Source organism: Ochotona princeps, chromosome 21, assembly GCF_030435755.1.
Source record: "Ochotona princeps isolate mOchPri1 chromosome 21, mOchPri1.hap1, whole genome shotgun sequence".
Classification (NCBI taxonomy): Eukaryota; Metazoa; Chordata; class Mammalia; order Lagomorpha; family Ochotonidae; genus Ochotona; species Ochotona princeps.
This window is the reverse complement of record NC_080852.1, coordinates 13,956,339-13,969,399: the sequence shown is the minus strand read 5'-3', so window position 1 is coordinate 13,969,399 and position 13,061 is coordinate 13,956,339. Positions and strand designations below refer to the sequence as shown.

The window sequence follows — 13,061 nt, the reverse complement described above, 5'->3', positions numbered from 1 at the left end:
AACCCAGGAACGTACCTCCTCGTTGCACCAAGAGTGTGACCTCACTTCCCTTCGGACACTCGATCAGCATGTCCACCACTTGATTGTGACTTAGAGCCTGCACGTTCTTCTTATTAACCTCCACAATAAGATCCCCTTCCTTCAGGCCACGGCACCTGGGACTGTCAACAATCTGTTTCACTCTTTGGCCACCACCACCAGGACTGTCTGCGATGGTGAAACCAAAGCCCATTGGCCCTTTGATGATATGAACAGTGATGAGTTCTGGCTGAGTGGCTATGGAGGAGGCCAATGAGACAGTGTCATTGGGGTAACCTTGAGAACTGTTTGAAGTCGCATCAGCAGGGCTGCTTGGCCGGGCATCCTTCATGTCGTTGACCTTGCCGGTTTTACTACTGTGACTAGCTGGCGAATCATAGGTCTCCTGCCCATTCACAATAATGGGTTCTTTATCCAAAATGGCCACCGAAGTCACTAAACTTGTATTGGGGTCATCTGGGTCAAAAGGCAATGGATAACCTCGGCAGAGTTCAAGGTCCACGCTGGCACCAATGGGAATGGACTGGAAGATTTTCACAACTTGTGCATGTGTGTGGCCCAACACACAGGTGTCGTTCACGCTGACAATGACGTCCCCTGGAAACGTTAAGAGTTTGCAGGTCAGAATGCACAATATCCTGAAATGATGAGTCATTACTATTGCACTATACTGAAGGGGATCCGGGCACAGCATTCCAACACACTTGTAGACCACTTGGGCATAAAGATTATCTTCAGTTAAAGATAATTTTAAAAAGAGAGGGTTTACCAAGAAGGGCACCCATCCTTTTATTCTTCCTGAAAAGCAGGAGATAAAGTCGTATGTAGAACACATCCCCCTGGTATCAGAATAGTGATATTCTTATCAAGAACAGGAAGTCAATGTCAAGAGAATTTTGGACAAGCCAAGCATGTTACACTGACCTGTATCTCCCTATTCATGTCTGTCCATTTAACTACTTCCCCCAAACTTCCATTTTCCACAACTTACTATTTTGTATCTATTTTATTTTTTACTATTTTATGAGCGCTCCCTGTCACATAAAATTCACATCAAGCAAATCTGTATGTTTCTACAATCCATCTTAAAGCAGTTGAATGCTCAAGCCCAGGCAAAAACCCTAAGAGGGCAGAGAAAAACTTTGCCTCCACTACAATGGCAATACAAAGTTGAACTGAACCTGGACTTGGGGGTGATACAAAGGGCACAGAGGCTGCTTACACTGCTTAATCTAACTCCTAATAGAGTGTGCTGTTAACATCTAGTATCTTTGCTGCCAATAAGAATATAGCAGTCACTGTGCAAACATAGGCATTTGTTTTTGAAAACAACAAAAAAAAGTATCTTTGCAGAAATGCAAGCTCAGAGTTGACTTATTTAAGTAGATCACATTTTTAGTAAATTATGGCTTTACTGTATTCAATAGCACCACGGTAATTTTGCTAAGACAAACATTTTCATTTTACCCAGGGATGGATTAATGCCACAGAAAAATCCAGCACATTCTGCAAGGGTTACAAGGAAATTTGGGTCCGTGCATTGATGACGATGCTTGCTCTTGTCTGGGTGTGGGAAGATGCTATACCACACAGGATATGCCAAGGCCTTGTGGACTCTACCTGTCTCCATCTTGCCATCCAAGGCAGCAGGACCATCGAGGACCAAGCTCTTGATTTGGAGAAACTCATCAGGTTCATCCCCTCCAACCACGGTGAAGCCAAATCCTCGACTGCTTTTCCGCAGCTTCGTGTGGATGAATTTGCCTTTCAATTCGGAAGGGTTTCGTGTAAAAAAGGGTTTGCCTGGATGAAAACAGGAAAAGCACAAGGAACGTCAGCAAGAGTGAAAACTTGCGTTAAGTAAGAGAAAGTTTTTCAAGTTTGACCGGGGGCAGGGGGCAGCCTCTGGGAAGTTGTATCTCAAGAAACACTTCTCTAGGGTGGGCATGTGGCCCAGTCATGACCACATCCCACGTCAGGGTATCTGAAACTGATTCCTGGCACTGGCTCCCAAACCTAGTATCTGCCAGTGCCGACTGTGGGAGGCAGTAGTGATGGTTCAAGTCATCGGGCTCTTGCTGCCTACATGGGATCCTTGGGTTGAGTTCCCGCCTTCTTGCTTCAGCTGTGGCCACCCATGGCTTCTGTGGGTATCTTTGGGATGAATCACAAGATAGCAGCTCTCTGTCTCTCAAACATACATATTTTTCTGAAACAAATTTTTCAAGAAGACCTCTCTAGATTTTAATAGTAAGGATACTTTTAAAACCACTGGCTTGTAAGACAGCTATCACTCATACTCAGGACACATCATCTTTAAGGCCTAATAGAGGATGCCAGAGAAGCATGAAATGTGTCTCAATTACGTGATAGAGGTTAATATTGCTTCCTATTTGCTACTTTGGACTTGGCTTCCACTTGGAAAAGTAACTGAACAAATACATTACATTTTAATTAAACAGCAAGCCATGATGAAGATGTACAGATAATACTGAGAAATATAGCTACATACACACAGAATTGGATTTGAATGCAAAAATCACTATCTTGAAAATGACACCTCATAACTTTACTTCAGGTCAAATTCTAAATTCACCTGATTTTTTCCCCTACTTATTTGCACCTTTTAATAATTTGTGACTGATTATTTAAGAGGATATGCGACTTGAGATATCTAAAATGACAAAACCACACAGAGCCATCAATTAGGGGCTGGCACTGTGGCACTGTAAGTTAAGCTGCTGCTTGAGAAATCCGCATCTCAATTGCCCTGGCTGCATCTCTTATAATCCTGCTGTCTTCAAGTGTCCCTCAAAAAGCAGGAGAAGGTGGCTCAAGTACTTAAGCTCCCTCCACCCACACGGCAGAACCAGCAGAGTTCTTGACTCCCGATTTCAATTTGGCCCAGCCCCAGTCATTTTGGCCATTTAGGGAGTGAACCAGTAGATGGCCAATCTCTCTTGCTCTCTGTCACTCTGTCTTTCAAATAAGCAAATCTTTTCTTTTTTAAAGTTGGATACACAGAGCTAAATAACTCCCAAACATGCTACATAAACGTGAGTTTTTTTTTTAATGTAGTCAAAATATCATGGGCACCAATCAGAAAGTTCCATTTTGGTTTGATTAGGCACTTCTGTATTGCTGAGAAACTAGGATTTTTCTGGTTACCTAAATTATGGACACAATTTCATGAGCAGAATTTTCCCTTTCTACTAATGTAACTGTCCTTGCTGTAACTTCCTCATCTGCTTCAATTTTTTTCTTATTAGAAATGCTAACCAAAGAAAGAGGAGAACGGGGGAGAGGAAATGGAAAGAGAAAGAGAAAACCTCTGCCCACCCTCCCTGGCACCTTAGGAGGAGCCTGGCGCCCAGAAAGGAAAGCTATTTTTGGTTAGCGCCATCTGAAAGGCCTTAAAAGGTCTCTGGGCATGCATGCAACTTTTAATTGCATATTTTCAAAGATTCTGGCTCTTCACAATAAGGTTCTTCTAAATTGCCAGAGTCAGGGGCTGGCTCACCACCCTCCTCCCTCGCGCGGTCCAAAGGGTTAGCAGAAGCTTGACAAAATGCCATCCAGCCATGTCACTGTGGCTCAGCAGAGGCCTGAGCAAGGATGTGCCATGTGAAGTCATCTGCCAGAGCACCAAGAGCCTGATGTCACCTGCAGCAAGGGCTCTGGGGAGACAGCTGGCAGATGGAAAATTGAGGTTATGTGACATGGTTAACAGGTGTGGGAATGGGATGGCCTAGCCTCTTATGGCAGAGGCTTTTGGGAAAAACAAGTACACGGGGAAAATAGCTGTCAACCTTTCAGGGTGACCTCTGTTGGCCAGCCTATCACAAACGACTATACCTCCTCCAACAGTTCAGTTCCTCTTCCCTCTTTCACTTCTGTCCTGAGTACTTCCCACCTTCTGAGCGTCTGAGTTATGGGTTGCTTTCCCTGCTCGAAGCATCAGGGGCTCTGCCTGAGTGCACACATGAATTTCCGCTAGCATCTAAGCACCACCAGGTGTCTGGTTACGTGCACTTGCCTCTAGAAATCCGTCCACTACATCTCCGGTGCTCTGCATATGTTTGTGGAGTGAAGGAATAAACAAAGTACAAAGACATGAGATTTAACATGCCTTTGAAAAGTCTGAAAAAATGTATTGGGTTCCCCAAATTTTTTTGTATGATTTTAACACACATAGTTGCAAGATGTGGAAACATGCCCAGGCAGCTTACCTGAGAAAAATTTTGAAAGCCATGAGCAAATTTGGGGTTTAGAATATTTTCAGCTTGACAGACATAGGAGAAGAGCTTTGAAATTGTGCCACAGACTGCTTTATCATAGGCTTAACTGGGAGGGAAGACCAAAGATTTCCATATTCACACATTTTATTATTTTTTATGGGTCACAATTTAATGTAGTTTTGGGGAACAAATGATTTTTTCCTTCAAGGAGTGGAACTTGGAGCTTCCTGTTGCAGCTCTGTATTTCATGTGATGTTTGCAAATGCCACCCTCTGTTGACCAGTCACCACTCGTAGGATGTGCTTCTGTACAAAAAGGGTTTGAGCGGCTTCTAAAAAAGTTTTCACTCTTAGTTTCTATTCTTGATTCATTTTATCACCAACTTTTGGGTCTTAATTCAGCACGCACACAACTCTTGCACTTCAACAGTACTTTGGAACTTGTTTCCTTGCTGGGCCTGCAGCATTTTTCATGCTCGTGTTTGAATGCTCCAGGTCAGATCATACCACTAGCACTTCTGCTACACAGAAATGCTCTACAGCTGCACTGTCTGATTCAGCAGCCACGAGGCACACCCAGTAATGATGGGTGTGAACTGAGGAACTCAGTTTCTTACTTTTGAACCATAATACATTTAATTCATAACATAGAACCAGTGGCACCCTGGCTGACCAGGATGGATGTAGACTATACCATGAGGCATCACCCAAAAAACAAAACTACCTCATCAAGGCTTTAACCAAAATACCATTCCTATTGCATAAATCTGTGCTATACTATTTACTGGCTGTGTGGCCTTGGGAAAGTTACTAAGCCTCTATTCGCTTAAGTTTTGCAATAGGAATGGAGGTAACATGGCACTTACCGTACATGACAATTGTGATGAATAACTGTGATGGACCACGAAGGTATAATACTTAGGGAGATGCTTGGCACAGAGTGAGAGCTCCGTCAACAAATTCTTAATTTGATAGTTATCTCGGCAGAGTGACTGCAGTAGAAAGGCAACTCACAGTCTTGCAGCCTTACAGTTAAAATTGGAGAACTTGCCTAAGAGCAGATCTCTAAAATGACCACGTGCTGGATAAGAAGTGCCTTCTTTATTAAAAAAAAAAAGCCTATTCATTGATTTGAAAGGCAGTTACACAGAGAGAAGGACAGACAGAGGTAGAAATCGTCCATCTACTGTTTCATTCCCCAAACGGCTGTAATGACTGAGATTGTGCCAGCGCTGAAGCCAGGAGCTTGGGGCTTCTCCTGAGTCTCCCGCATGGGTGCAAGGACCCAAGAACTTGGGCCATCTTCTGCTGCTTTTCGTGTTGCACAAGAGAATGTTGGATTGGAAGTGGAGCAGCGGGGACTTGAACTGGTGCCCACAGGGGATGGTGGCACTACAGATGGTGGCTTAACCCATTACACTGCAGTGCCAGCCCCAAGAAGTGCTTATTAAGCAGGGAAGTTCAGTTAAGTGGTGAATTTAGCAAAATTAACACCAAACAATCTAATAACCAAGTTATGTATATAGCTTCTTCTGAAAATGTTAGCAACACTTAAATACTACGTATCAGACAAGACTAGATGGCTGATCAATAGACTTAACTAGCAAGTGAGTAACTGGGGATCATAACCAATAAGAATAAAATTTAAATTGGTGTCTATCACAATTACAGCTTAGACGAAAAGGGCATAGATTTTTACTGATTTTTTTGGTAACAATTATATTCCAAAGACTGAAAGACAAAACCAACATGACAACTGTGCAGGAAGAAGGGTTGCAAGGATAAATGAGTCAATCACAGGGAGAGGTTAGTAAGTATAAGCTTTCCCAGGCCACTATCAAATTCAAGAGGACTACTGAAGAAAGAAAAAGAAGAAAAAAAAATGAAAGCAAAAAAGATACGGAAAAAATTCCATTTCTCACATAGGTAATACTACTGAAGTTGACTCAATTTTTACCTTAAGCATTTAGCAGCCAGAAAACATATGTTCATGCTTGAATTAATTAAAGCCATTCTTTAAAGAGCATTGGCCTAATTATCATACATATATGTGTATATATTTGTGGATCTAAGATGACTTCAAACAATTCATGGGAAAATAGAATGAACAAAGTTTATTTTGGTACAAAATTTTTCAAAAGCCATGCGTTGACTTTTCAAAACATGCATTTTTCCTGAGCTTTTTGAAGAACCCCTTATGTGCATAGATTAAAAAAAAATTTGGTCTCTTAAAGAAATTTATCTTTAAATTTCAGTCCCACAAACTTTCTGAAGTAATGTCAGTGAAGTAAGCAATGCTACACTCAACAACAAACTTCAGAAAAAATTAAGTATCATGCTGTGAAGCTTGTTTTGAGGTTAACCACAGTGGGGAAAAATAATAACCAGTCTCTTACTTTCATGGAACTAAAAACCTAATGAGAAAACCAAATAACACAACAAGAATGCATGCAAAATCTGCCTGAAAAGTTTTACAAGTGGGACAGAGTGTTGTAAAGACTGAATATGGTAGGAGAATCAAGGAAACACCTGAGACAAACAGGGGTTAGCAAAGGAAGTAGAGGTAAGACAGGTGCACACAGGCACAATAGCCCTGGGGAAGGTCCGGGTCCAGTCTCTCCAGTACAGAGTGCTAAAGAGGATGGTGTCACTAACTTACTGAAAGAGAGGGAGCAGAAAGACACATGACCTTATGGGAGGAATCTGATAATCAAAAATACTAATGAAGCCACAACTATGTTCATATCAATATATTATCTACTACATTGTAGCTTTATGAAACCTACTATCATCATTTTTAAAAAGTACATGTATGCTATAAGAAACTTTATCTCATTTCAATACTAATATATGGCAATGTCAGCAGAGAATTTGTTTAATTACAAAAATCAAAATCAGGGGCTGGTGTGGGTTGTGCTTAAAGCCACCACACAAACAAGCCTGTGATGCTAGCATCCCCTGTAGGCTCTGGTTTGCATCCTGGCCACTCCATTTCCCATCCAGGTCCCAGTTAATGCATCCCTAGGAAAGTAATGGAAGGTGAACCAAGTGCTTGGGCACTGCACCCAAGTGGGAGACACGGGTGCGAGACACGGAAGTAGCTCCCAGCTCCTGCTTTGGCTTGGCTCAGTGCCAAGTATTACAGTCATTTGGGAAATGAACCAGTGGATAGCAGAGCTCGCTCTGTCTCAGTCTCTGCCTCTGTAATGCTGCCTTCCAAGTAAGTCAAATAAACCTTTTTAAAAAAAATAAAATCAGAGAAAAGAGCATTTTACCTAGCTTTTAACATCTCACACACTAGCTATCTCTAAAGTTGCAGCGGAAGAAGACGAATTTTACAGCCTCTCTAGTGCTTCTGGTTCACATACTTTCCCCAATTCTACCAAACAGGATGCTTGTTCTAGTTCTATTATTGAAAAAACAAAACAAAACAAAAACTGAGCAAGGTCCTTTCTTTTCATCGAAGAGGACTGAAGCTTGAAGGAGCAAGGTTCTGGAGCCTCCACTGTTCAAGAATGAACCTCTCTAGGGTGCTCAACCTATACATAAGTGAGACCACTGAGACACAGAACATGCATCAATGGTAAGACTGGGACTCTTGCTGTGGCATAGCAAGTGAAGTCACCACCAGCAAGTGAGCATCCCCTACAGCAGTGCTGGTTTGAGTCTTGGCTCCTCTACTCCTAATACGACTTCCTACTAGAAAAGCAGCACAAAGTAGCCCTGATTCTTGGGTCCACTTCTATCCATGTGGGAGACCCAGATGGCATTCAAGGTCCCGGATTAGATCTGCCCAGACCTGGTTTTTGTGGAAATGTCAGGAATGGACCATGGGATGGAAGAGCTCTCCTTTCAAGAAATAAATAAATCTTCTTTAAATAAATGCCCAAACTGTGCCAAGAATGGGGGATAAGAACTGAAAATGTGATATTAAATCATTTACATACTGTCTATGTCAAAAGCAAACATATTGACAAGAATCCTGAAATGATGAATGCTGAATTTTGAATCTGCCTTATCTAACAAAGTGACAAGTGCTACATACTCTAAGTGTAGGACATCGCTGGTCGTCACATCTGGGGATGGAAGCTGTGTTGTTGTATGCGCCTGGCAACTAGTGGACAGAGGCCAGAATACTGCTAACCCTGACACAAACAAGTCTGATGCAGCTGGTGCTGGCGCAAGGCAGGTGAAGCTATTGCCTGTGATGCTGGGATCCCATATGAGTGCTGAGTTGGAATACAGCTGGCTGCTCCACTTCTGATGCTGTTCCACTCCAGATCTAGCTGCCTGCTAATGGCCTAGGAAAAGGGTCAGAAAAAGGCTCAAGTACTTGGGCCACTGCCATCCATGTGGCAGACCAGATGAAACCCCTGGCTGGGGAGTGAACCAGTAGATGGGAGATCTCTTTTTTTTCCTCTTCTTCTATGTAACTCTTACTTTCAAATAAAAAATATTTCAATCTTAAAAAAAGAATTATATGTCACAGCATGTCAGTGGAGCTGAGGTTGAGAAACTCTCCATTAAATGATCATTCAGCAAGTGGTCCTGACTTTGAGAACATTATCAAGAATCAAAGAAATTTACACAGAAAAAATTTCTAATTTTTTTGGACAAGTTTGATTAACAATACACCCAGATTGGCTTTCATTATTTATGATTTTTACTATCAAAGGAATGATTTGAGAATCACAAAATTCCATTTTTTACAAGTAAGGATTTCCTGACTTAAAACGATGATGCAATGTTAAAGAACACTGTACCCTGAAGTGGAGCTTCTCTGGCTGGCTCCGGATTGCTCGGGGGGTGGCTTGGAATCACAGGAGGCACAAGGGATGAATGATCTTCTGTCCATTCTAGAAGAAAGAAAACAAAGCTTGGTGACTCGTGGATCATTTCTTACCTGCTAACACTTAACGCTCTAAAACCAAGCACAGAGAGCTTGCAGTCACCAGAAAACGGAAGAGAGTGGTGTGGGCTGGTGAGGGGGACAAGGCTGGACCCCTATGCTGTGTCTGGGGTTCAGAAGAGGAGACAACTGAGGGAGGAGGGGAGACTGTCATGGCTGGAAGTGAGGACAGCTCTGTCAAATACAAGGCCTTCCACAAGACCCTGGGCGCTGCAGGCAGAAGCATGATTCTGCCACTAGGAGGCCACCTACTATTGAGAAAGAAAGCTGTTTATTCCTTCTGTGGGAGGAAACCAAGTATGAAAAGCACCCCTCCCCCACCCCGCCAAAAAAAAAGGTGTGATCTTTTCTCTTGTCTCAGATGGTCAGGACATTTATACTGCAATCAATTTACGTATTTCTCTTTCTGTGTGTGTGTGAATGTATCCAACAATCTTTACTTTTCTGATGAGTCCAAATTTAGAACAAATAATAAATACTGATCTATCAATATATTTATCTCTATAAGAAATATTTAGAGTTTTATATATATAATATATATAATTTATATATATAACATATATAATTTATATATATATATATAATTTCTCTAAATAGAAACATTTATGTGGCTAACAAAAACTCTGCTTCTTTGCCTGAAAGTGCAAAATGGGAATAAATAAGAACTACCAGGAAAGATAGACAGTCACCAAAGGAGAGTCCTCAAAAGAACTGTCTGCAGGGCAACCCACACCCAAGCACTGAGAGCTCCGATCGTGTGGTGGAGGAAGGAGGTACTACCACCTCTGTCTTCGCTGAAATGCACCCAGGGCCCAGGACAGTGCTCCTGGTTCTAACAAGAAAGCACTTCAACACATTTGTGAGAAAATGCAGCAACAAAATATTCTGACAAAACAACTGTGAAATCTATGTGCAGTCTTTGGTAGAGAGGATCCATTGACCATGAACTTTCTTCCTTTAGTCACCATGGACACCCAGAGAGAGTTCACAGTGGGTACTGTTTGGGAAGGACCCTGCCATTCCTCCAGTGCAGCTAACACATTCATTCAATCACCTGTTCCCATTCTCCAAACTGCACTTGAACACTGCGAGCAGCAGCTCAGAGACATTCCTCAAAAAGGATTTCTTGAACAAACAGAGAACTAAGGGACAGGAAAGAACTTTAAAATGGGCAAATATAGACACATGTGTACACACATTCCATATGTCACAATACAGCACTTCAGCTTCTAGCTTTGGCCCGCCAGCCAAACTGGGCCCAAACTGGGCACACAGCCTGTGAGTCAAGAATAGTTTTCATATTTTTAAATGGTTGGGGAAAAAAGGTAGACTCTTTTATGACACATGAAAACTACATGAAATTCAAAATAGAGTGTTCATAAATAAAGTTTTACAGAAACACAGCTACATTCACTCATTTACATGTTGTCTATCGCTGCTTTTATCTGCAATAGCAGCAGTATGTGTCACAGAGATTGTATGAATTACAGAGATTATTTCCCATGAGGCCATTTACTGAAGTTTGTGAACCCATAGTTTAAGGTCTGTGTTTATGAATATTGAACATTACAGTATCAGAAGTATAACTCTTGACTTTCATATATTTGGTATTAACATACTAAAGGGATATTAAGCCTATTATATTTAAAGATTTTAATCAAAGATGGACAATGCCAGGGCCACAGCATTGGATCAACTGGCTAATATATTCCAAGCCCCAAGTGCCAGCATCCCATATGGGGCTGGTTCTTGTGCTAACTGCCCCACTTCCCATCCAGCTCCCTGCTTGTGGCCTGGGAAAGCAGCAGAGGATGGTTCAAGGCTTTGGAACCCTGCATCCATGTAGGAGACCCAGAAGAAGCTCTTGGCTCCTGGTTTGGGATTGGCTCAGCTCCTGTGATTATGGCCACTCCCTTTCCAATAAAAATAAATCTTGAAAAGAAGGGGGAAAACCCTAAGTGTATATATCAATAAATAGAGGGTTAATTAACAGTGAAGATATTCATAAAATATTACATGGTTAATAAAATTGAAGCATAACTGAATCTCTATTAATCAACACTGTTACATCAAAAGAAATAATCAGGAAGACTTTCATGTCCTTTATTCCTGAAATGCAGTTTTTTTTTTCTTACAAACAGCATTAAATAACCTGTCACTCTTTGAAAGCACCCCGAATCACCAACCCTTTCTAATTCTTACACATTATGGCTCCTAAATTAAGAGTAAGTTTTTATATCCAGGAGCTCAGCTTAAAGAGAATGCAAAAGGAGGTTTGCGTGCAGACAGCCACTGCAGAGAACTGGGCTAAAGCAAGGAGACCCCCTCACTATGAGGTAACTCCCAAATCTTAAATGTTCTTGTCTAGTTAAAGCGGAGATAGGGTGCTTCTGAGGTGGGACCCCACAGCTGCTCTCCAGGGTGGCCTCGAGATTCAGAAGCTTTGTATTTTTGCTACTTCCGGGACATTAATTCAGCCTGCAGAATGAGCTGACCATCATGGCCAGTTTTGACCACACGGGGGTGTCAGTGCCCAGTGTTCCCTGCAGGAGAAAAGTCTCCTGGGGAAAGACTAACCTTCAGCCAGAGGCTGCTGCTGCTGTGGCGGCTGTTGTTGCTGCTGCTGCTGCTCTAGCTGCTTCTTCCGTTTGGCTTCTAGAACTGGATTCTCATACTGTGTCTTCCTGTTGATGTGGCTGCGAAGAGAAAAGATAATATTTAGCCAGGAAACAGCATTTCAGCAGCAAAATGCCCATTAGGCCAATCCTAGGGAAGTGGGTGGGCTGACATGCTGACCCTCCAGCGGCAAAATGCACACGTAGGGAGAGGCCATAAAACTGAATGGTCTCCATTACCAAATGTTTCTATGTCCCATGCACCATGTTACCAGTTCCACACACACTTCATTTGAAAACTTCTAGTAACTGATAGCAGATGAGCTGCTTATATCTATAAAATTGTGTCCTGTTATCTGTGGGGAGTATGTTTCAGGACACCCCATGAATGCTTGAAAGGGCAGTAAAGCACCAAATATGTGTGTGTTTATATACACACATGTGCATATACATATAAAACTTTTCCTTACACATACATATCTGCAATAAAATTTAATTTATAAATTAGGTACAGTAAGAGATTAACAACTTACCACAGACATTAGCAACTTCACATATCATTTTTACTCCTTCCTTATTAACTTTAGAATTCTCACTTTTTTTTTAGTGAGAAGAAGCATTTCACAGCTTTTCTTGATATATTCAGTTTGCTGGTGTTACCACTTTTTCTCTTGGGGGCACCATTCAGTCAAAAAGCGCTTACTTGAACACAAACACTGAGGCAGCTCCATAAGTGATATGATACCAGAGCTGGCTACTATGTGAATAACAGGGGGGAGGCTGTGTATCCAGCACCCGTAAGCTGGATACAAGGATGACTGAGATTTTGGGCAGGGTGAATACAACAAGAGAGACCTCATCTCAAGACTCAGAACAGTCCAAGGTTTAAAATTTAGAAATCATTTCTGAGGTTCTCCATTGAATATTGTGAACCAGGGGTAACTGAGTAACTGACATGAACTGTGGATAAGAAGAGACTACTGCATTTTATAGATAAGGGAAGAGAATATCTGAATGGTTAATAATTTAGATGACATATCTGTAAACAGTACAGGTGTACAAGTTCCAGCCTACCTGCCTTCCCATTCCAAGGCTGTAAGCATTGACCCTTCTCAAGAAGGAGAAGTAGCTTTGATTCATATAACAGAGATAGAATAATTTAAAAATGCGAACAAAGTAGATATGAGATGCTGTCTGTAACATACAGGGCCAGAACTGCTGCGTGACTTTCTAATACGGGGTGTGCAGAAGCCTAAGTTTT

At 41.8% G+C, this 13,061-nt stretch overlaps 1 protein-coding gene across 34 annotated transcripts in view; it reads right to left on the bottom strand.

Moving 5' to 3' along the window:
• Positions 1–13,061, bottom strand: part of MAGI1 (membrane associated guanylate kinase, WW and PDZ domain containing 1) — a 602,787-nt gene that overhangs the window by 66,040 nt on the left and 523,686 nt on the right. For all 34 annotated transcript variants that reach the window (XM_004581596.2, XM_058679198.1, XM_058679199.1 and 31 more), the window contains 4 exons: positions 11,763–11,881; positions 9,040–9,132; positions 1,660–1,842; positions 16–636 (listed from right to left, as the gene is read on the bottom strand). In XM_004581596.2, coding sequence (XP_004581653.2) covers positions 16–636; positions 1,660–1,842; positions 9,040–9,132; positions 11,763–11,881 — 1,016 coding nt within the window. The remainder of the gene's footprint in view (positions 1–15; positions 637–1,659; positions 1,843–9,039; positions 9,133–11,762; positions 11,882–13,061) is intronic.